The sequence below is a fragment of the Equus caballus genome, chromosome 2, assembly GCF_041296265.1.
Source record: "Equus caballus isolate H_3958 breed thoroughbred chromosome 2, TB-T2T, whole genome shotgun sequence".
NCBI classification, from domain to species: Eukaryota; Metazoa; Chordata; class Mammalia; order Perissodactyla; family Equidae; genus Equus; species Equus caballus.
In genome coordinates this window covers 27,950,177-27,974,554 of record NC_091685.1, presented here as the reverse complement: position 1 = coordinate 27,974,554, position 24,378 = coordinate 27,950,177, and the positions used below count along the sequence as shown (strand labels likewise).

General features: G+C 51.3%; 1 protein-coding gene across 3 annotated transcripts; it reads left to right on the top strand.

Annotated features, from left to right (window-relative positions):
• Positions 1–1,465: 1,465 nt before the first annotated feature.
• On the top strand, positions 1,466–24,357 carry SMPDL3B (sphingomyelin phosphodiesterase acid like 3B). Of its 3 annotated transcripts, none has more exons than XM_005615183.4 (8): positions 1,466–2,047; positions 11,730–11,943; positions 14,495–14,592; positions 17,929–18,072; positions 19,109–19,281; positions 20,418–20,598; positions 20,683–20,816; positions 23,306–23,893. In XM_005615183.4, the coding sequence occupies exons 1-8, from the start codon at positions 1,987–1,989 to the stop codon at positions 23,669–23,671; spliced, it is 1,371 nt and encodes a 456-aa protein (XP_005615240.2). In that variant the 5' UTR covers positions 1,466–1,986; the 3' UTR covers positions 23,672–23,893. The 3 variants fall into 3 exon arrangements, with proteins under 3 accessions (XP_005615240.2, XP_070116744.1, XP_070116743.1); XM_070260643.1 differs by lacking the exon at positions 20,683–20,816 and adding an exon at positions 24,125–24,357 and having other exon boundaries at positions 1,638–2,047; positions 23,306–23,491; XM_070260642.1 differs by lacking the exon at positions 20,683–20,816 and having other exon boundaries at positions 1,638–2,047; positions 23,306–23,991.
• Positions 24,358–24,378: the final 21 nt, after the last annotated feature.

Below are 24,378 nucleotides of genomic sequence, written 5' to 3'. Positions count from 1 at the left end.
ACGATACTCTCTCGTGATGCTGCTCAGCTGCAGTGAGCCGCAGCTCCCAGTCGGCCACGGATCATGGGGTAAAGAACCGGTACACTTACAACCATTGCGTACCCAGCCAGCATTCTGTTTTTTACTTTCAGTATGACATTCAATAACTTACATATTGAATATTCAACACTTTATTATAAAATAAGCTTTGTGTCAGATGATTTTGCCCACTGTAGGCTAATGTAAATGTTCTGAGCAGGTTTAATGTAGGCTAGGCTAGGCTATGATGTTCAGTAGGTTAGGTGTATTAAATGCATTTTCAACTTATGATATTTTCAACATACAATGCGTTCATCAGGACTTAACCCTGTCATAAGTTGTGGAAGATCTGTATGTGCCTTGCAATGCAATGCAGCAGGAAGGACACAAGGCCACCTGAGCAGTCTCGCCAAAAAAATCAAACCTGAATGTCATCAAACCTCCAGGTCTAATTATCAGTTTACGGGAAATATGAGGGACAGAAGAACATGTTAAATAACACCACCAAGAAGCAATCAGCCAAATACTCCAGAATGTGGGAAATTTCATAGGGCAAATGACCTGGTTCCTTTGACAGAAGACAAGGAAAAAAGACAGAGTGAGAGAGGTCTACAAATTAAGAGAGACATATCAACCAAATGCAGTGTGTGGACCTGGTTTGGATCCTGATTTGAGTGAACCAACTGTAAAAAAATATTTTGACACAACCAGGGAAATTCACACATTGACCAAATATCTAACTGGTGATAGTAAAGAATTACTATTATGTTTTTAGATCTGATATAGTATTATCATTGTGTGAGAAAAAGTGTCCTTATCTTTTAGAGAGATATACTAAAGTGTTTATGCGCAAAATGATATGATCTCTGCAATTTGCTTTAAAATAATCCAATGGGGTTGGGGTGGTGGTACAGATAAAGTAAGATTGGCCTTAAATTCATAATTGCTGTAGCTGGGGGATGGGTACTGGAGGTCCATTTCACTATCCTCTCTACTTCTGTTTATGTTTGGCAATTTCAATAATAAAAGAAGAGGGGCCAGCCTGGTGGCACAGCAGTTAAGTGCACACGTTCTGCGTCTGCGGCCCGGGGTTCGCTGGTTCAGATCCCGGATGCGGACATGGCACCGATTGGCAAAAGCCATGCTGTGGCCGGCGTCCCACATATAAAGTAGAGGAAGATGGGCACGAATGTTAGCTCAGGGCCAATCTTCCTCAGCAAAAAGAAGAGCATTGGCAGTAGATGTTAGCTCAGTGCTAATCTTCCTCAAAAAAAATTAAAAAATAAAAGAAGAGATTAAACCTGTGTCACCTCTTCCCAGAAGCCTTCTCATTTTCCTTGGAGAGTTAGATCCCTCCCCTGGGCTTGTCAAGCCACCTAACATGCTGAACCGCAGTCCAGCAGTTTACCTCCCCCTCTTGAGGGCAGGGCCACCCTAGGTCCTCTCCATCTCCCTGGGACGTGGCTCCCGGCATGAAAGAATGGCTGACTCTTAGTCTTGGTTCATTTGTGGTTGAGCATCTCGATCTCCAACTAGCAATTAAGTTCCTTTGAAGGCAAAGGCCAACCATTTTATACAGGTTTGTTTTATCTGCTGGGGTGGGGCAACACGAAAACTCCAGAAGTAGATGATATTTGCCTCTCAGTGGCTGGGGCTGGGTGACCTTGCTGGAGACTCCAGTTGCTGGCTGGACTGACACGCTCTGAGGAACCAGCCGGACAGGAGCTACTGTCGACTTCAGAGTCCAAAGGCGTGGCTGGTGCATCTCCTTGGACAAACCCAGCTCACACCCTGCTGGGCAAAGGAGGAAAAGCCAGAGGAGCCAGGACCTTGAATGACAGGCAACACCCGGTAACAGGACGAGAAGTTCTGCTCAGGCACGTGGCCACAAACACCTAGTGAGGAAGCCTGCGGCGCGGCTAACAGCTCCTGGAGGACCCCACGGCTCCTGGGAGGCGAGCCCCAGGGATGAGGCTGCTCAAGCTGCTGATTTTCCTGGCCCACTGGGGAGTCGCCAGGGCTGGACTAGGTAGGCGCTGCGAATGCCTGCGGTGTCTTTGTTTTGTACTGTGAACTCGGGATCTGGGAGCTGGAAGCTGCTCTCAGAAAGCTGAAAGAGCCGCTAAAAATAGCAGGGCAGGAGCAAGAGCAGGGAGGGTGGGAGAGTCAGGGGCGGTGGGGGTGCTGTTGAGACCTAAAGATTTTAAGTGGAGGCAACAGCTGGCCAAGGGAGGGACACTGACTTTGCTAAGAGGTGTGGGTACATAAGAGCCAGCCAGCTGGTAGAGGCAGAAGGTAGAAGGCACACAGATTCATGGATTCATTCCACAAATGTTGGTTGAGAGCCTTCTATGTACCATGTGCTATTCTAGGAACCAGAAAAGAAAAGAAAACAAACAAAGCCCCACTCCCCTGAAGCATTCCTTCACCCGGGAAGAAACAGACCAAAAGACACGTGAACAAGTACAATCATAGTATTCCAAGTGTTAGGGAGAACACTAAAGCAGAAAAAGGAGTAGGGAGTGTGGGGGAGGGGGTAATTATGGGGTGGCCAGAGAAGAGCTGTCTAATAAAGTGAAATTTGAATAGAAACCTCAGGCAGTGTGGGAGAGAGCCATGTGGACATCCGGGAGAACATTCCATTAAGAGAGGACAGAAAGTGCACAAGCCCAGAGCTGGAGGCACTGGCGATGTGTGTGGGAAGAGCAAGGAAGCAGAGTGGTTGGAGCAGAGTGGGCAACAGAGGGAGGCGGAGACGAGGTTGGGGGATCACGGGGTGGGGGCAGGGGGCTGCGCCAGCTCCTGTATAAACTGGTAGACAATTTCAAGGACTCAGAGTGAAATGGGACATCATTAGAGGATTTAGGCAGCGCTCTGACATGATCTGACTTGTGTAAGTTTAAAAGGACCCTTGTCTGTTGTATTGAGAAAAGACTGTCATGGGGTGAAGGTGGGTTAACCAGCTTGTCTGGGTTTGCCTGAGACTTTCCTAATTTTAGCATTTAAATTTCGGCGCCCTGGGCACTCCCTCAGTTCTGGGCAAACTGGGATGGTGCAGTCACCCTAGTAAAGGAAAAGCAACAAAACCAGTGAGGAGGCTATTGCCATCATCCAGTGAGAGAGGATGGAGGCTCAGCCCGGCGTGGTAGGAGTGGAGGTGGTAGGAGACGGTCTGATTCTGGACGAGACTTGCCGACAGATGGTGGGTGTGAGAGGAGAACTCAAGGGGGCTCCAAGGTTTTTCGTCTCAGCAGCTGGAAGGACGGAGTTGTCATTTGCTGAGATGAGGGAGGAGGAGACAGCAAGGATTTGGGATATGCCCAGTTTGCGATGCCTGTTAGATTTCCGCGCGGTTGGAGATGAGTTAGTGGGAGGGATGGACCTGTAGTTTTCCTTAGGATTCTAGATTGCCCTTTTCTGGAGTCCTCTGAATGGGACCTTAAAGATGATCCAACACCCTTTTGGTGCAGCTGCAGAAACTGAGGCTGAGAGAGAGAAGGACGGGCTCAGGGTTCTGCTCATCGCTTGCCGCTGTGGAGCTCAGTTTTCCCAGGCTGCAGTCTGAAGGGTCGATGGCCTCTGATCGGTCTACTTCCTAGACGCTACCCAGGAGCCTTGGCAAAGCGCTCTGCTGATGTGACCTGGCATCTCAGAGGCCAGTGAGGAGATGCATAGGCACTCGGGAGGCAGGAGACCAGAGTGAAACGCCTGGGAAGGCCTCGGGTCCAAAAGCTGTGCCTTAACGGTGGAAACATCTCCGGGACAAGCCCTAAGAGGATGCATCATTCCCCGTGAGGGCAATCTGCTTGGGAGAAGGCTGAGAGAGGCTGTCCTCCTTTCTCTGGGAGGCAGATACCCCGTTCCCCACTGGGAGACTCAGGGCTCTGCCTGTCTGACTGGAGGCTGGGGAATGATTGAAAGAACCTTCCACCCCCTCACTCTTTCACTTTAAATATGTTTTCTTAGAAATCCCCATGCCACTGGGCACCCCTCAGCCCACGGTCTTAGTGGTTAAAAAAATTCTCTGCTCCCCCCAAATGCACCAAGATGTTCATCACAGCATTGTTTATAATCATGGAAAATGCGAACAACAAAAGAATGGCTGAATAGATGATGGTAAAACCACCTGGTGAACAAGTTTCAAGACAATACAGCAAAACTGAAAACAACAAGTAACATTTATCAAAAACTGAGGTGCCAGGCACTGCTGAAATTCTTACATACCACCCTGAGGACAGCCTTGTGAAACAGGGATTTTCACGGAAACCCAGCCTTAGAGAAGTTCAGTAACTAACCCAAGGGGACACAGCTACTACGTGTCGGAGTCTGGATGTGAACCCACGCCCTACAACTCCCATCTGTTTCTAAAATATACTGTGTAAAAACAAACACACACTAAGGAAAACAGCCAAGAAGAGCTAACGTGTTTATTCTTCACTTGTGAGGGGCCACACTTGCGCTAGGTGTGTGATGTATGCTGTCCTTTTAAAACCCATTTGAGGGGCTGGCCCGGTGGCGCAGTGGTTAAGTATGCACCTTCTGCATTGGAGGCCTGAGGTTCTCTGGTTCGGATCCCGGATGTGGACATGGCAACCGCTTGGCAAAAGCCATGCTGTGGTAGGCGTCCCACATATAGAGTAGAGGAAGATGGGCACGGATGTGAGCTCAGGGCCAGTCTTCCTCAGCAAAATGAGGAGGACTGGCAGATGTTAGCCCAGAGTTAATCTTCCTCAAAATAAATAAATAAAACCCATTTGAAAAATGAAATTAAAAAATTTTCATTTGATTTTTATAGTCCCTGTAAAGTAGGTACTATCACTATTATATCATTTTGCAGATAAAGCAAATGCGGGTCAGAGGAGACACACTTGTCCAAGATCCCGCAGCTAGGAAGCGGCAGGACCGAGCCTGCACTCAGCTGCCTTAGGCATCACGCCCTTTGATGGGTCCTCTCTCGGGCTGGTGGGTTTTATAGGTTCTATACTATTTTTTTCTCTTTCCTCCAAACATTCTGGTATGTATACATCTATAATTTAAAAGCAAACAGAAATTTAGAAAGAATTGCACAGCACCTGTAAGTTTTTTCAGAACCTGAGTCTCTCCCACAGAACTTTGAGACACCCAACCAGTTAGCAGTCATCCCTGCTTGGCATAACACTGTGGGTTTCCGCCTCCACCTTCCTGAGCCAAGAGCTTGGGTGGGGCGCCAACTGCTGGCTCTGTCTCCTCCCACACATGCCCCAGGCCACACCGCATTCTCCTTCGGCTCCTAATCGCAGAGAAACAGACAAGTTCTTTCCGGATGGGTTAGCAGGGAAGGAAAACGCTTCCCTCAAGAATGATAAGCCTACCTCCTATAGCTGTTGTGAGGAGAGGGCAATTCATGTGGTTAACACAAGTCAGTAAATGTTGGTTTTAGCAAGTGAACCCTCTGTGTTTTACGCAGCCTTAGTTTACAGAAGAGGAATGACAACTCAAGGGTTTAAGGTTAGTGCTTAGCATCAGAGGCAAATGACTGAGCCAACCCTGGGGCCTATGGTTAAAGTTCAGTGCACTCTGCTTCAGCCTATGGTTAAAGTTCAGTGCACTCTGCTTCAGCGGCAGGCCTGGGTTTGGTTCCCAGGCGCAGACCTACAGCACTGTCTGTCCATAGCCATGCTGTGGCCGTGGCTCACATAGAAGACCTAGAAGGACTTACAGCTCCAACATACAATTATGCACTAGGGCTTTGGGAGGGGAGAAAAAAAAAAGAGGAAGATTGGCAACAGACATTAGCTCACAGTGTATCTTCCCTAGCAAAAAAAAAAATAAAAAAACAAGCAAAGGACTGAACTAGGGACCCAGGTTGTTTTGTGGTGTGAGTTATACACACAGCGGACAAAAGCATGGACTCACAGGGCATTAAAACTGGCAGGGCCCTCAGATAAACTTTATGAAGTACCCTCATCTTACACTTGAGGAAACAGAGGCTCCAGAAGAGAAGAAAAACTGAGGCCTGAGGGGCTGCGTGGCACAGAGGATGAGCACCCAGACTGGCCTGTCCACCCCACAGCTGGGTGCTCTGTATGAGATCACTTCGTTCATCCACACATCTATCCCTTTGCTACCAGCATGGTTACCCCCATTTTACAGATGAGGAAACTGAGGCTCAGCTGAGCAAATCACTTGTTCAAGTTGCCATTGCCTGTGTGGTGGAGGAGCCAGGATTCAAAACAAGATTTCCCTGATTGCCGGTTTCACCCACGCCCTTTCAAACACAACCTGTTGCCTTCCAGAAAACCTAGATCCTATCTTCTAATGTCAAGTGACCTTGAGCCTCTGTTTCACCATCTATAAAATGGGGATAATAGCAAAGGGGAGATTAAATATGACAGTTAAGTCAGATCACACACATACATTGTAATGCGCTGTAAAAGTATAAGGGACCATTTTTTTACATGTCTAAGATCACACTGCTAGCTAGTAGCAGAGTACAGTGCACCATGATCATTTCTGTTCTGACACAGTATGAATCCCAGATCTACCACTAACTAGCTCAGTTTTCTCATCAGTGAAATGGGTACGATAGTAGAATGTATTTCATGATTTTGTCGTGAGGCTGCATGGGTACAGTGCTTGGCACAGCATGTGGCATTCAGTAGGCGGTAAATAAATGACAAGTGTCTTCCTGCCTTCTTTTTCTTGTCTCTGATCATAAGCAAACCCAACTTTTGGCCAGTTTAGTACCTTCTTAGGCTCTAGGAATGATTTTTGTGAGTCGTCCCCGCCTCATCATGAATCACAGTAAAAGGAGTTCACACTATGTATGATTTTTATTTTTTCTATTGTTTTTGCTGAGGAAGATTAGCTCTGAGCTAGCTAATATCTGTTGCCAATCTTCCTCCTTTTTTTTTTTGCTTGAGGAAGACTAGCCTTGAGCTACCATCTGTGCCAATCTTCCTCTGTTTTGTATGTGGGTTGCTGCCACAGTGTGGCTGACAGCAGTGTAGATCCATGCCCAGGATCCAAACCTGCAAATCCAGGCCACTGAGGTAGAATGCGCCAAACTTAAATCCTATGCCACAGGGCTGGCCCCTGTATGATTCTTTTTTTTTTAAATTTTTATTTAATTAAATTAATTAATTTTTTGAGGAAGATCAGCCCTGAGCTAACATCTGCTGCCAATCCTCCTCTTTTTGCTGAGGAAGACTGGCCCTGAGCTCACATCCATGCCCATCTTCCTCTACTTTATATGTGGGACGCCTACCACAGCATGGCTTGCCAAGCGGTGCCATGTCTGCACCTGGGATCTGACCTGGCAAACCCCAGGCTGCCAAAGCGGAACGTGCGTACTTAACTGCTGCGCCACCAGGCTGGCCCCTCCCTGTATGATTCTTAATAAAATTTTTAGTATTGCTTTTGAAATGAGTTGTTGATTTTGATGACATGGTTTTTTTCCTGAACTTTGGAGCCAATGCATTTTTTTCAGGTCTCAGACATTTCCATCTGCCTTACAAAGCTACTAGGTCCTGGCCCTGTGTCTGTCATCCCCAATGGACCAGGGGGCCTAGCGACCCCTTTGGTGAAGGAGGAGGAGGGCCAGGAGACTGTTTTGCCAGCCAAGGACAGGGAGCAGAGGGGAGCTCTCAAATTAGAACCAGGGGGTGCGCTGTGCCCATCGGCCCTCTGCTCCGGGAGGACCATCCAGGAGGAGACAGGATCCACCTTCACATTGTTCTGCTTCAGATATTCTTAGCCCCGGACCTGCGCTTTACCTACAGACGGCAGCTGAGGGGACTCTGAGGCAGGCAGAGAAAGGATGCCGCCATTCCCACCTTGTCCCATCTCCCTGCCTTGGAGAAAGGGGGACTTGCAAGACCCGTCCCAGGGTCCAAATTTGGAGTTTCTGCTGCTTTGCATTGCTGAGTGCTTATGTATGATCTTATTTTAACCCTCACAAAGACCCTAAGAAGTAGGGGGCGCTGTTGTCCCCATTTTACAGAGGGGGAAACTGAGGCACAGAGTAAGTTGCTCATCTTCACACAGCTAGTGGGCAGTGGAGCTGGAATTACAACCCAGGTCTGTGCCCTCAACTACTCACTGTACTTGATAGCACATTTATTCATATTCTCAATAATTAATGAATAATAATGTCTGAGATGGGGATACCTTTTCTTAAAACTCAAGGAATGCATGACTCTTTTCTTACTGTAAAAGATTCAAGCAGTATGACTATATAAAGCCTCTTAATTTTAACGAGATCCCCAGGTGAGGCGTCTGCACAGTCAAGTTTGAGAAGCTCCGGTCTAAAGGGTCAAGGGTCAAAGTGAATGATTCACCACACCCTCCCAGTCTCACTCCTGGCCCCAGGGGTAATTGCCAGGGACAGTGGAGCATTGTGATCCTCCTCTACGAGCCCTCCCTCCTTAACTGTCTTATTTGATGCTCACAGACAAGCAGGGCAGATGTCAAACACCCTCAGACTCAACTAGGCCAACTGGCTTGTCCAGAGTCCTCAGCCAACAAGTGGAAGAGCCTAGATTAGAAACCAGATGACCTGCCTCCCTATCCAGGGTCCTTATGCCCACCCCCGTCCCCAGGATGTGATAATTAGAGCTTACTTCCTCATGGTCTGTAACTAATCCCATAGAAGCCTGTGGCTCCGTTCTTTTCTGGGTAATGTATGCGTATTATAAAAGCCACTTTTGGGGGCTCTGAGTCAACATTGTGTCTCAGCTTTGGACTCAGAGAGGTCGGAGTTTTGAGCCTCAGTTTCCTCATCTGTGAAATGGGCGTAAGAATCGCACCTCACAGAATGGCTGCCAGGATGAAATGAGAGGCGTGTTAAGGGCACCGAGCCGACATTCTTTGAGTGTTTGCTGGTCTAATCATCCTCCCCACGGCCTTGTTCATTCGTTGAATATACTTCTGGGCCTGTTTCCCATCCCAGGCACTGGTCTAGGTGCTGAGGACAGAGAGATGAACAAGACAGGCTCTGTGCTCTCTCAGAACCAACGTTGTACACAGGAAAGATGGATGATGAGCAAGCCAACAAGATAATTTCCTATATGAGAGTGCTCTGAAGAAAATAAAACTGGGGCAAGTGGAACTTGAGAAAACGTAGTCAGGGAAGGCCTCTCTGAGGAGGTGACCTTTGGGCTGACGCCTGAATGAGGAGGAGAAAGCAGCCACGTGACCTGGGGAAGACTGGGGAAGGTGGCAGAGGAGCCAGGAAAGAGGCCCTGTGAGGACAACAAGTGGCGTGAGTTGGACTGAGCCACCACCTCAGATGAGGGCTCTGTGACCCGCCTCCACAACGAGGAGACTGGAGCCCAAAGAGCTGGAGGCCCTGCCTGGACCTCTGGTTCTCCATGCCATTCTTTCTACCTTCTCGGCCTCTCCTGCAGTCAGGCCTTCAGGGAGACACATGCACACACACACGTACACACACACGTACACACACGTACACACACACGTACACACACACGTACACACACACATACACAGAGGTCACTAGGAAATTCCAGGCGGGCTGGAAAGAAGAGAAACCAACAGCTGCTACCGGCGCCTCTGTGAGCAGACAAGGAGTTTCCGAAGTGGAGAAATGTTCACTGAGTATTTTGAGGGCTGACATCAAAGGGGCAGAAGGCTGGATGTTTGTGGTTAGCGGAGAGGGAGCCTGCCTGAGGCGCAGGACTGGTCCCTGCCACGGTCTTCAGAGGAAGCAAGGGGACCACACGCCAGAGAGGAGGACAGAGGCCTCTCACTGTGTGCTTCCGACCTGGCCGGTCTGGCCTCAGGCTTGGAGCCTGCGTGACCGCCCACCGTCAGTGCAGGCGCTGGGGAAGGCCACCAGCCCCGCCCTTCCACTGGTGGAAATGGGGCAGTTAGTGTCTTTCCTCTGGCTTAAGATTTTGCCCCTGTAGGAGTAATTGCAAATATATTAGTGATCACAATCTGTGCAAAAATGTTAAATTCCTCCCATTATACACAAAGACTCTCAGTTTGGGTGAAAAAATAAAAATGCAGCCACTGGCCTAGTGGCTTAGTGGTTAAGTTTGTGCACTCTGCTTCGGCAGCCTGGGGTTCTCAGCTCAGATCCCAGGCATGGACCTACACACCGCTCATCAAGCCATGCTGTGGCGGCATCCCACGTACAAAATAGAGGAAGATTGGCACAGATGTTAGCTCAGTGACAATCTTCCTCACCAAAAAAATAAAACAATAAAAATGCAGGCATAGACCGTATGCAAAAAGACATACCCAAAATAAAACGGCACTAGTTTTACCCCTTAGCAATCACATCTTCTCCAGAGAGGATCTGGAGCCACAGGACCCCCACCCTTTACCAGCTGATCTCAGGCAGGTTGACCTCTGAACCCTAGTTTCCTTATCTGCGAAATGTAGATAATGATCAATACCTTCAGGCTGTGGTGAGGATGACTGTGTAATGACCATGGGAGGGATAATATTTGCTTAATCAGTCATTTGCACCTTAGTGTGAACAAGTTTCTGATCCTTTCCTGAGACCAGGTTTAGATCAGGAGAGGTAGGCAAAAGTATCTGGGAGAAAAAGCCAAGGAGTGAGGATCGGGGGCCACACTTTACCTTGGGGCCTGTCCTAGAGCCACATCGAATGTCCTGTGGCTTGGGTGGTGCCCTGGCTATTCAACTCTGCAAGTGAAGGAGCTGGGACGTCCAGGCCCCATTTCCTGAGGTAGGGAGGGGGGACTGTTGGCTCCGAGTGACTCAGGAAATGGAGGAGGAAGTGACAGCAATGCCAGAGGGTGAGGAAATCCCAGGCCTCACTCGGTCTTAGCCAGAAACACAGGATGGAGGGCAGAGCCGGACCTGTTCAGCTCTCTCAATAAGCGTCCTTGAAATGCCTCATCCCGGGCCCTGTGCTGGGTACAGATGATAAAGCCACACCATGGGGCCTTTTCTTTCAATTCCCTTCTCTGTTTTACACCAAGAGGTTTTTGGCATTTCAGCCTCCCTGGTTTGGATCTGAGACCAGGTTTCAGTCAACCACTTCACGAACAGGGCCACTCCCAGCTGCTCAGGCTGCCACCCTGCATCCAGAATCACTACTAAGTACACCCACACAAGAAATGCAGCCCAATCTGAAGTTACATTCCTTCTCTTCTGGTCCAGCACACTTAAACATTTCCATACATATTCCCCAGGTTTTTCTTGGTATTAGTTAGGAAGATCTTACAACGCATCTGGTGTGTAAGTTCTCCCAGATCAAATTTTTGTATGTATTTCTCTGGAGCATAATAAGATCTGACTCTAGTTATGGGCTCAGAGAGGTGAAGCAACTCGCCCAAAGTCACACAGCTAGTATGTGCTTCCAAAGCCTGAGAGCTTAACCTTGACACTCTCCCACCTTGGCTTTAAAACAAGCACTCTGCCTGGAACTCCCAAAAGGTTCCTGAGGGTCACACAGCCCAATCCCTCATGCTGCTGCTGGGGACACTGAGGTGGGGAGATGGAAGGGGCCTTGCCAAAGGTCACAGGGCAGGGACAGAGCCAAGCCTGATCTCTGCTCTGCTCAGTGCCTCCCTGGGCAAAGCCAGACCTGTGGCCCTTTTTCTCTGAACCCAGCATTCGGAGAAAACTTCCTTTCACCTGTGCATCCTCCCCTCCCCCAGCCCAGGCTCCCCCGGACTTCCTCCCCATCCAGGCTCAGGGAGCCAACAGCATTGAGGAGGGTCTCCTTTCCTCTGCAGGGAAGTTCTGGCACATCTCTGACCTGCACCTGGACCCTGACTACAAGGTCTCTGAAGACCCCCTCCAGGTGTGCCCATCAGCCGGCTCCCAGCCAGTGCCCAGTGCGGGCCCCTGGGGTGACTACCTCTGCGACTCTCCCTGGGTCCTCATCAACTCCTCCATCTACGCCATGAAGGAGATCGAGCCAGAGCCAGACTTCATCCTCTGGACTGGGTGAGAGCCGTCACAACAGCTGCCCTGCCCGGGCCACTGCTGTGTGCCCCCTGCCAGCCTGGCACCTTCCCCACTCTGTCTCCCTTAGTCGTCACACCAGCCCTATTTTAGAGAGGACGAACCTGAAGCTCAAAGGAGTTATGCAACTGGCCCAAGGGCCCCTGGGCCTGGCTGATTCCGAAGTCTGCCCTCCACCTCCGTGTCTCCCGGCCTCAGCAGCATGCGGCTGTCTCTGAGGATGGGGACGCGGTGGTGGCCTGTCTGGGCATGTGGAGAACTCCGGGATTTTAACTTGGGGGATGAACACTGGAGCCAGTCCCACTGGGAGCTCCAGGCCCTGGAGATCCAAATGCAGGGAGGGAGGAAGGTAGGAGGGCTAAAAGTGGGACCAAGTGTCCTGGTCAGCTGCTGACCCCCGTCTCCCCCGGGCTGCCCTGGCCCGGGGCGTTGCTCCGTGTGGGGATAGCTGGAAGGTGATTTCCGCTCAGCTGCAGAGACTCCATCTCTGCTTCTCATTCAGGGATGCTGCTGTAAGTCCTTCAACTTTCCTCAGTACTTGTCCTTGTCACTCAAGTTTCCCTCTTCATACACTCACTCCTTCCCTCCCCTCTTAGTAGGTCAGCCTGTCTTGTGCTCGGCCTGGGGTAGACACTGGGGAACTGAGATGATAGAGACCAGCATCCACCTTCAAAGAGCTCACGGTCCTGTGGGCAACACAGACAAGCCCACTGACCGTGATATACCAGCGAGGAGAGAGGGTCGTGGGGGCATGTGGGAGCTTCACAGGGCACCTGACTCCATCTGGCAGGACTCGGGGGGACTTCCTGCAGGAAGTGGTGAACCAGGAGCTGGTGAGGAAGGCAAGAAGAAGCTCTGACTTCTTGCTCCCTCTTCCAGCTTCAGTGGACACTTCTATAAGGCAGCATCCAACCCACGATGCCCCCAGCTGTCCCTCAGCGTGACATGGGAGTGACTAGGAATGACCCTTAGATGGACCCTGTGGTCAGCAGGAGGAGGGGAAAGGCTGGACACTTAAGAAATGTGACAGTGTCTCAGGAGGGGCCTGGGCAGCTCTGGCTTCCCTGGGCTCAGGAATCAGTCTAGGAAGAGAGCGAGCTTTAGGCGGTGAACCTGGACTTGTGCTGGCGAGAGGGTTCTTGCTGGGGGAGCCTCTGAATTCTCTGAGGAGGGGACCTTGGAGAAATGTGTGACACCTTGAAAGATGTGTTCCCTCTGGGAAATCCATGATCGCTTTGGGAAATCCATGATCCTTTAACAGAAACGTGATTTTTCTGGGAAATCTCTGGGACCTTGCAGAAGGGTATGGCATTGGACAAGCTGACATCTAGGACCCTTTGTAATTCTTCAATTTCTGAGAAATTTGACTCCTCTGGAAGAGATGCAATTGCTCGGGGGATAACCTGTTGAAATTGGATGGGTTTTCTATCAGACAGAATTCGATCTCCAAGCTAGAAAAAAAGAAGTAGAGTTTTGTTCTGCTGTCTTTGGATTCCCAGCCTGTCCTCAGCGGGAACAGAGCTAAAAGGCTCCTCTTGCTGCCTTCTCGAAGGTATCAGAGACACAGTAGGACATAATGGGTGTGAGCATAGACTCTGGAGCCAGGCTGACTGGGTTCAAACCCTGGCTCACCACTTTCTGGCTGTATACACTTAGAGAGAATTCTTCACCTTTCTCTGCCTTGGTTTCCTTATCTATGAAATGGGACTAACAATAGAACCTACACTGTAGGATTATTATGAAGAATAAATTGGTGGATATGGTACAATGCACAGAAAGTACCTGGCACAAAGCAGGCCAGTGCGAGCTGCTAGTAAGCTAATTGACTTCCCTGGGGATTACCTGGGCAGCAGCTGAGTCCTCAGGCTTTACATTGTTGGGGCTCCTGCCAACCCCAAACCCCGCCTTCCCTCAGCCTCCTCCTCTGCTCCCCCACCTTGCTGCCCATTTCTAAGGTGGATCAGGGCTTTAGGTCAGCTAATGGGGGACTAAATGGTCCTGGGGTAGGTCTTGGACCTGCCCAAGAGTAGGTCTGAACTCTATGCTCTGAAGCCAGCTCCTGACTCCTTAGAACCCTTGGGGAAAGGAGCAGAAGTCAGAGATGGCTCCTCCACCCAGGCTCCCTGGGGGCTGGCAGCTGGCACTGGAACCCCAGAGCTTCCCTCTCTAAATAACAATATTAATTACCACCTAGCAGCTGCTCTTCTACATTTTACATACATAATTTTTCCTCTTTATTGAAGCCTCACAAATATTCTATGGGTTGGTTCCATTATTATTTTATTTTACAGATGAGCTAATGGAGGCTCAGAGAGGTTAAACAACCAGCCCAGGGACCCACAGCAGGTCAATGGCAGAGCCCAGGTTTGAACTCTGTCCTGTGTGACTCCCAACTCCAGCCTGGCCATTCCCCCTCAGTGGACGTCTGAGGCCCCGTTCCACAGTCTCTTTTCTTACAAGAGAGCCATCCCTTCTTTTTCTCATACCCCTTCCTGAGCTGCTGGCACCAAACTGGCTCGGTGATGTTTTGCAGTGATGATACCCCTCATGTGCCCAATGAGAAGCTGGGAGAGGCAGCCGTGCTGGAAATTGTGGAACGCCTGACCAAGCTCATCAGAGAGGTCTTTCCAGGTAAGACTCTGCCATCAGTCCTCCACAGCATGCCCTGACCCCCAGGCGGTGCTGGGCTCAAGGGACAACAGCAGCAGGAAGATGTAGAGGAAAGACTTTCATCCACTGACAGTGGTGGCTGTTGGCCAGGTCCTGTGCCAGGCGCTTCACAGCGATCATTTCTTACCTTCCAACAATCCTGCAAGGAACAGGCGAGCTCCTCCGCCTGTGGAGACACACCGAGTTCGATGAATGGAAATGCCTGACATTTCACTGCCTTCTACTCCTGGCTGTTTAACACCAGCCTCACAGCCCCTTCTCAAGGTGCCTACAGTTATATACAAGCACTGTCCCTGGGTGAGTCTCACATGGGCTCGCACACAGTCCTTGTGTCCTGCTCTGGCTCTGGAGTTGCCATCCACCACCCTCAAGCCATCTCGGCTGCTGGAACCTCTGGGAGATGCTGATTTCCAGCCGAGGTGCTGTTTCTGGGTGCTTCCAAGGCCTTCAGAGCTTGGGAGAGCAGGCAGGGACCGTGAATGATTATGGCAGCAGCCCCACGGGACATGCCAGGGAGAATGGGGTCTGCATGCCCCACCTCACGGCCCTCGAAAATGTCTTAAGGCAGGCTGTGCCAGACACAAGGTTCTGGGGGCTGAATCAGGTCCAGGATGCCAGCTGGGGACCTGGGAAAGTGGCCCACAAGCCCCCACACCCCCACCTTCTTTGGATTCTGGGACAGCTGCTTCCTCTACAGGTCTTATTCCTGGGTCCCCAGGACCCAGATATGGAATAATGACAATAAAAACTAATAATAACACCAGCAGCAATAACTCTATGGATCTGTGTGTCCAGGGCTGTCAGGCACTCTGAGAATATTACGTGCCTTAGCTCACTCATTGTCACGATCATTGTAGAGAGAGGTGCTATGTGAGCCTTGGGTCAAGTAAACTGGTCAAGGTCATGTGGCAAGGGTGGGGACTCAAATCCAGGTTTGAGCACCCTCGTATCCACCACTCCCACTGCCACTTCAAGAGAACCCCACCTGTTGTCACCATCCCACATCTCTCCTCCAGGCAACCTCCTTTCTGCCACCCCCTTTCCTCAACGTAAATCAATTTATGCAGAGTTGCCTGGATGCTTCCAGTCTGTGTGACTCAACCCAACCCAACTCAACTCAGACGTGCTTGGGCTGGTTCATCTTCCAGCAGAAGTCTCCACTTAGGGTCAAACCAGGACACATCCGGCCCCCCGCGCTCCCTCCCCACCCCCAGGCATTCTTATTCTCAATGTATAGAGAAGGAACCGATGGCTCAAAGCTAGTCAGGTCCCAGGGAGGGTTTCAAACTCAGATCCAACTGTGAGCTCTCTGTCCTCTGCTCCACATGGGGCTTCTGCAATAAAAGTGAAATAATGGATAAGAAAATGCTTTTTACTGCGATTTGACATACAAGCGTAAATTAGAAGATGTTATAGTTCATAACACACTTACACATTTATTGAATTTCCTCATATCCAAGATGCCATCGACTGTAAGAGGCATCATTATTTTACGTATTGCTGAGAAAAAAAATGCTGTCACTTAAAGTGTGACACAGTGCTTTCTTAAGGCCTCAGTGGTAAGACACACCCCACTTGTAGAGATGTTAAAATGAGAAGAAATTAGAAGAGATGAAATGAGGCATTTTCTGATTTGGGAATTATAACAACATGGTCAAGCAGAATGCTCCTCATTTTATAGATAAATAAGCCAAAGCAACTTGTGGGAGAGGAGGAAAGGACTGAAATTCGAGATCTGGGGTCCCATGTCATGTGTTCTTCCTGGTACGTGCCACTTGTGTCCCATCAGAGTCGCTGTGAATACCAGCACTTGCCTCTCCAGCACGGCCCAGTGGGGAATGCAGGTGTGCAAGGCAAACAGACGAGGCCCCGGTTCAGGCTCTGCCACATTCTAGCTGGGCAATCTCACCGAGACTGTTTTCTCCCTGTGCAAACTGCGGAAAATGCTGGTACCTGCCCAGAGGGTTGTTGTAAGGATGAAATAAGGTAACCCAGTCACTCAGTCAGCCAACAAATATTTCTCAAACATCTCCTAATAGGTGTGACACCATTCTAGGGGACTTCGCTGTGAACAAGATGCCAGGTTGTGCCCTCATGGAGCTTATGCTTGTAAAGAGCTTTGCACAGTGCCTGGCACGTAGAAGCAGCAAAAAATGGGAGCGATTCCCTTCCTTCTCATCTGCTGTGGGAGTCCAGGATTTGTGTTTTTTCTTAAATGGATTCTTAATGGCTGCCTGTATTCACCTTAGAGAGGTGGGGTTTTTCCAGGCATTTCCAGTGCTGGCTTCTGGCTTTGCAAACAGTTCCCGACAGGAATCCTTCACCTCCTCCTCTGGCAGAGATCTCGGCATTTCCAGATCTTGTAGGCCGTACCCGGCAAACGGTTTAACAGACATTTTCCCAAGTGGAAACTGGAGGTTCCAGCCTCCTTGATTGGTTCAAGGTAACTCTCTGGGGTGAGCCAAGCTCAGATAAGGGCAACGCCCTGCCCTGAGCTTGGAGGAGTTTCTATTTATTGTGAAATATTTATTGAGCAACTACTACATGCCAGACGCAGACAGATGTAAAATCAGGGCGAGAATGAGGTTACTCAGGAGGAGGAAATAAGTCTGAGGGGCTCCCCTCCCCCTCCTGGGCTCGATCACAGGCCACTTCCTTGGAAAGGCCTCCCCTGACCCCCACTCCACCCCTGTTATACAATCGCACAGCAAGCGGCTCTCCCCTTTTTGTGACAGCTCTCTCACCTCTAATTACTCAATACCCATCAACCCTACTGCACCACGAGGCGTCTGGCACTGGGGCTCGGGTTTCTGGTTCCCAGGTAGATGCAATGGCACATAGTATGTGCTCAATAAATATGGACTGACTCACAACTGCATGAAACTCCTAAGGCCTCTCAGAGGGAACTAGACCCCTTTCCTAACCGGAAGATGGATTTGGAAATGATGAGAACAAGGAACACTAAATTACCAAGTGGCCAATAATGGATCTGAGGATTATTTAGATCTTCCAGCTCTTTCCTTGCCATCTGATGCTTCCTTTCTCACCAGGAAACATTCTGCTGGGATGCGGTTAGGGAACGGATTGGAGAACTCACTGCTTTTCCTTCTCAGGTCTGAGCAAAGTTTAGCCACATTCTATTAAATGCGGTTTTCTGCTTATCTCTGTTTTTCTTATCGGTGGATTTTTTTCCTTATCACTCTTCCCCATTAGCTCTGATGGCCAGTGGCTGACTGAAAATGACTAATTTCAAGCACTTTCACATACATATTTTTATATCTCTCCTTTTCTCCCCAGACACTAAAGTCTATGCTGCTTTGGGAAATCATGACTTTCACCCCAAAAGCCAGTTGCCGCCAGGGAGCAACAACATCTACAATCAGGTAGCAGAAATGTGGAGACCCTGGCTCAGTAACGAGTCCATCGCTCTCTTCAGAGAAGGTACAATGCCGTCTGCTACTATAAGCAGCACTTACTGTATGCCAAGGCCTAATTTTGTCTTCACAACATTCCCATGAAGCAGGTACTGATTTTATCCCCATTTTACATATAAGGAGACTGAGGTTTGAAGATATCAAGTCACTGGCCAAGGTCACCCAGCTTAGAAGAGGCAGACTTGGGAGCAGGAACCAGGGTGACTCCAGGGCCCATGCTCTTAACCCCACGGCACTAGCGAGGATCAAGAGGGGATATTTATTGAGCATTTACTGTGTGCCAGGCGCTATTCTCTGCAGGTTACTAGACTCCTCGCAGCAACCCTAGGAAGAGGCAGTGACTGTCAGTTCAAGTAGGGTTTCTCAACCTTGCCACTGCTGACATTTGGGCCGGATAATTCTTTGCTGTGTGGCCGTCCTGTGCACTGTAGGATGTTTAGCAGCATCCCTGGCCTCCACCCACTAGATGCCAGTAGCACCCCAGGTGCCATAACCAGAAATGCTCTGGACATTGCCAAATGTTCCCTGGGGCACAAAATCATCTCGTTGAGGACCACTGATCCAGAGACACAGCCAGCCCAAGGTGACCCTGACCTACTCTCTTCCCTTTCTCTCAGTTCCCTGCTCTGGGGGCTCCCCATTGGCCAAACCCAACCAGAAGCCCGGGGCACAGAAGCCCTTTGACTTAGTTCACGTAGGTCAGTTCCTGGGGCAGAGAGCTGAGTGGAGAAGGGTTGACAGTGGATCTGGAGGAGCAAACACACTTCATTGTTATTCCTATTATACAGGGAAGGAAACTGAGGCATAGAGAGGTTATGTAACTTTCCCAAGTTGCACAGCAAATAAGTGATAGAGCCAGGGCTTGAACTCAGGCTACCTGGCTCCAGAGCCTTTGGTCTTACCCACGATGCCCCTCCTACGGGAAAAATGGGAAGGGAGGACATGAGGGAAGGGAAGGCGGGAGAGTGAAGTGAAGGGGGCAGAGGTGTGTCTGGTCAGAGGCCGAGGACCCCTCCAGATTCTCCCTGGCTGTGATGTCCTAGGTGCCTTCTATTCTGAGAAGTTGCCGGGGCCGAGCGGGGCTGGGCGAATTGTGGTCCTCAACACCAATCTGTACTATAGCAACAATGAGCAGACAGCCGGCATGGCTGACCCCGGCCAGCAGTTCCAGTGGCTGGAAGACGTGCTGACCAACGCATCCCGAGCTGGGGACATGGTGAGGGCTGCTACCGCCTCCTCTTCCCTCTCTGGGGTCACTTCCTGAACAGGTCTGCCTCCTCCGCACAAACTCGCCCACCTACCCCGAGATGCCCACATCACAGAGGGTCCTTCATCAAACTAGCCCAGGAGGGGGGCTTGTTCCATCCTGACAACAGCCTGTGAGGCTGGGCCCCCGGAGCCCACAGCAGATTTGAGGCTCCCGAGGGGTGGTGACCGACCCAAGTCACACAATAAGTGGTGGAGCTGAGATTAGACTCTCAGTCTCCAGACTCCAAGTCCAGTGCTCTTGACACTGCCCCCACCTGCCACAGCTGCAGCCCACATAAAAGGATGCCCTGCCCTTGAGGGGTGTCCGTCTAGTCTGCTGGGCTGCCAGCTCCCCGAGGACTGGCCCTGTGTCTCATCTGCCTGAGTCCTGCACTGACCAGCACATCCCAGCAGAAGCTCATGGCTGGTGCTTCTGAGCACTCACTATGCATCAGGCACGTTGCTAAGTGCTTTATATGGATTATCTCATTTATGCAAAACTCCACCAGTTAGGCGCTATTCCCGAAGCGAAAACAGAAGCTCGGAGAGGTGACACACCGCTGGTGTCCCAGAGGCAGTGTGACTCCGAAGCTCACGCCCTCCCTCCCACCCCCCATTCTACCTCTCGCAATGGTGGCCAAGGGCCCAGGTATTGTTAGCTGAGTGGCTCAAGGAATGTAGGAGGTGAACCCACATTACCACATAGCATGTGCTGCACAACCAGGCAAGGAAGGTTTAGTTCCAGGGCCTGAGCTCTCCAAGGGGCGAAGACTAACCTCTGAAGGACCAGGAAGGTTCCCCGAGGAGGTGCCCTTTGAGCGAGTGTTGAACTGCTGGTAGGATTTACAGAGGTGAAAATGAGAAATGTGCTCCAGGTGGCAGGCATAGCAGGTGCAAAGGCACAGAGGCGGGGCAGCATGTGGTACATTCATTGCTGTGTACAGAGTGCCTGAATCTGCCTGGGAGAGGGAGGACGAGGACTTCGGAGGAGGAGGTGTGTTCGAGTCTGTCTGCTTGCCTTTGGGGAGAAAGGCAGGTTTTGAGAGGGGAAGAGAGGGTTGAGGAGGGCGTCCCTGAGCCCCTCCTGCGCACCCCTTCCCGTAGGTGTACATTATTGGTCACGTGCCCCCGGGGTTCTTTGAGAAGACACGGAACAAAGCGTGGTTCCGGGAGGGCTTCAACGAGGAGTACCTGAAGGTGGTCCAGAAGCACCATCGGGTGATCGCAGGGCAGTTCTTCGGGCACCATCACACTGACAGCTTTCGAATGTTCTATGATGATGCAGGTACTCAGCCTGAAGGGCAACTGCCAGCCCACCCCCCCCACCCCCCGCCAGCCTCTCTCAGTCCCACTATCTCTCTCCTGAAAGGTGCCCCCATCAGTGTCATGTTCCTTACACCTGGGGTCACCCCATGGAAAACCACATTACCTGGAGTGGTCAACGGGGCCAACAATCCAGGCATCCGGGTGTTCGAATACGACCAAGCCACCCTGAGCCTGCAGGTCAGGAGCCCTGGGTCCACTGGGGCCAGAGGAGGCGGGGGCGGGGGGGGGGGTGTGTGACATGATCGCCTACTGCCTTCCCTAACTCTTCCCCAGCTAATCCACCCTCTGCCAACCCCTGAGCCTCAGCAAGGTCAGGTTACTTCCACCCTTCCAGAGCTCAGGTTCAGAACCCTGGAGCTACGTCCCCAATCCTGCCACCAAGTCAGGTCAATTCTTCTTCCCCAAATCTCCCTTTGCCCTGGGTCACAGCCTCCTACCTAGTGTCCCTGCCTCTAGCCCTGCCCTGCTGTAGCTCATCTGCTACAGGCTACAGAAGGGGTTAATCCTTCTAAAGATTCTTCTCTCTCTCCTGCCCAAAAACCTTCAATGGCTCCCCAGTGCCCCCAAGACAAGTTGGATCTCCTTGGCCTCGTAGTTAAGGCCTCCCACAGTGTGACCTCAGGCCCACTGCCCCCCGCTTCCCTGCACTGACTAGGCCCCAGCCAAAGCAGGCCCTTGACGCATCGAGCAATCCCTCACCAACCAGGATGTGCTTGTGATTGTTCAAGTGACAAAGAAATATTATTCCTTAATTTATTCAACAAAATGTACCAAGCATCTGCCACATGCCAGACCCTGTGCTGAGCTCAGGTGATACATAAATGAACAAAAACAGTCACAGCTCGCCTGTAGCTGACCTTGCCGGAGACAGACAATAAACCAGTAAGTAAAGTATGACACAGAGAGAAGTGCTAAGGAGAAAAGAAAACAGTGAGGAGACAGGTGGTAATGGTTACAGGGTGTGTGTGTGTATGCTGTTAGGCAGGTGGGGCAGAGAAGTGTCCCTGACAGGGTGACACTTGAATTCTGAGTAAATTCCAGGAGCAAGCCATGTGAGGATCTGGGGGAGGCGGAGGAGAGCCAGTCAAAGACCCCAGGGTGGGGACATGCTTGGTGTGTTCGGGAAGAACAAGGAGGCCAGTGTGGCTGCAGGAGGACAGGGCGGGCGTGGGAGGGACGAGGCCAGATCATGTAGGCCATCATTAGGACTCTGACTTTGGAGAGTTTGGGGCAGAGGAATTAAATATTCTGATTTACAATTTTACAAAGTCACCATGTCTGCTGTGCAGAGAACAGGCTGTTGGGGGCAAGGGCAGAGCAGGGGATCAGTCAGGAGGTGACCACGGCAGCCACTGGGAGGGGCGGGCGGCGGCAGTGGGGTGGTGAGAAGTGCCAGATCCTGGATGTGTTTTGAGGGCAGAGCGGACAGGATGTGCTGGAGGATTGGATGAGGGGAGTGGGAGCAAGAGAGGCGTCGAGGAGGCCTCCCAGGCTCCAGCCTGAGCGCCTGGAAGGACGAGGCTGCCGTTTACTGAAATGGGATCACAGCGGAGGAGCAGGTTTTGGAGGGAAGATCAGAAGTCTGGTTTTGGCCCTGTTCACTTTGGGGTGTCTAAACAGCATCCAAGTAAAAAGGCCGAGGGATGAGGCAGCCGGGCGTTCAAGCTGGAGGTCCACGAAGAGCGGGGTATAGAGACTTAATCTGGTTGTCGAGAAAGGACATTTAAAATCAGGGGCTGCAGGGGATAACCTAGGTCCTTGATCCAGAGGAAATGTAGATGGAGACGAGGTCTGAGGACTTTCAGAGTGTGGCCTGCTGTCCACATGGGCACCCAGAAGGCCTTAGCAAGAGGAGTCATAGGCTGGGACTCTCCCTGCTCCTCCCCTCCCCCCATATGCCTACATCCTTCTCAGGGAGGGAGTCAGTCAGACCTGGGTTTGAATCCTGGCTCCACGATGCATGAGCTTTTTGACCTTTATGGGCCTCTGTTGCTTCATCTATAAAATGCGAGTGACAGTACCTGGTAGGGGTGGGGAGGACTAACCCAAGTAATGTAATGTGCCTCGCAGGAAGTCGTCATCTACACACGGCAGCTCCTCTCACCCCACCTCTAAGGACCTGAAGCAGATCTATATTTCAAGTGGAAAGTGTTGGACAGATATACCCTTCCAGATTCTAGTCCTTAAGATGCACCTGGATCCTAGAGGTCTTGGGCATATCCCAAGCCCCCATCCACCACAATTCTATAATCTCTCTCAGCCAGGCACCCCATCCTACTTCTTTTAAGTTGCTTTTATCCGTTTATTCTGTAAATATTTACTGAGCATCTTTTGTGCTTGCTGGGACAGGAAATGCACAGGCCATGGGGTAAACAACCTAGGTTCCAATCCTGCCTCTGCCACTGAACACCTGTAGGACCCTGGCCAAATGCATTAACCCCTTTAGGCCTGTTTCTCATCTGTGAAATGGGGGCAATAAATGCAGTTACCTCATCAGATTCAATCAGAGGATGTGGGCCAAGCACACCTGGTAAGCGGTAAAAGCTGGGTAACCAACAGTGGTCATTATTACAGCTATAAAGAATCTAGGGGCAAAGGCAAGGTGCAGGATCGGGGTGGAACCGGACAGCTGCCCACGGCCTGCCCGCCTCGCGCCCCCTCTCTAGGACATGGTGACCTACTTCGTGAACCTGAGCCAGGCGAACGCGCAGGGGGCGCCAAGCTGGGAGCTCGAATACCGGGTGACGGAGGCCTACGGGGTGCCCAACGCGAGCACCCGTTCCATGCACGCGGCCCTGGACCGCATCGCCAACGACCAGGGCGCGCTGCAGCGCTACTACGCCTACAACTCGGTCAGTTACGACTTGCAGGCCTGCGGCGAGGCCTGCCGCACCGAGCACGTGTGCGCGCTGCGCGAGGTGGCCTTCGACGCCTACTCCGCCTGCCTGCGCGCCCCCGGCGCCGCGCCCGCGCCCCGGCTCGCGCTCCTGTTCACGGCGCTGCTGGGCCTGCGCGCGCTGCTGGCACCGTGACCTTAGGTGCCGCCGGCTGGCTCGCCAGGCTCGCCCTTCCGGTGGTAAATGGGGGCAGCATCACCCCGAGAGCTGGACTTTTCCACCATTTTCCCCGCATCCGTACAGTGAACTGGGGTGGGACAGCCAGATCAGGAAATGAAGCCCAAAAGAGCCCACCAGAAGCACGTTTCTTTCAAGTTTCATGTTTTATCCAAAAAAGAATGCTTATCGTGCATCTTATTCTGCGTATTATTCCTTTTAATATGTACATAACGTTTAAAGCAACTCCCTTGCAGCTACGGAACGTCCTCCCCCCCCCCCCCGCCCCGTGCAGATAATCAAAGTGAAACGAACCACCAGGAAGATGAGCCTTCTTGGTCCTGTGCCCTTGGTACTGTGCACAGGGCCCGAACTCCAAGTGCACTTAGTTTGAGACAGGCCTTTCCGTTTTGTTGTTTTGTTTTGCAACAGTGCAGATGTGGAGGGATCGCAGTTCAAGGCCGGGCGCTCATTTTGGGGCCGTTTTCGCCGTCTTGGGCCTCCAGGAGCCTCAACGGCAATACGCGGCAATTAGAAGCCTGCTAGGCCAAGGGCAGCGCGGCTCGGACGGTGCGTCTTGGGGCCCTGCGGTCCTCGGTGTTCAGGGGTGCCGCGTGGGGGCATCCCAGGGCAGGCTGCATAGCCAGGGCCCGGGTCGGTCCTAGGCAGCGCGGAGGGCGGGGTAG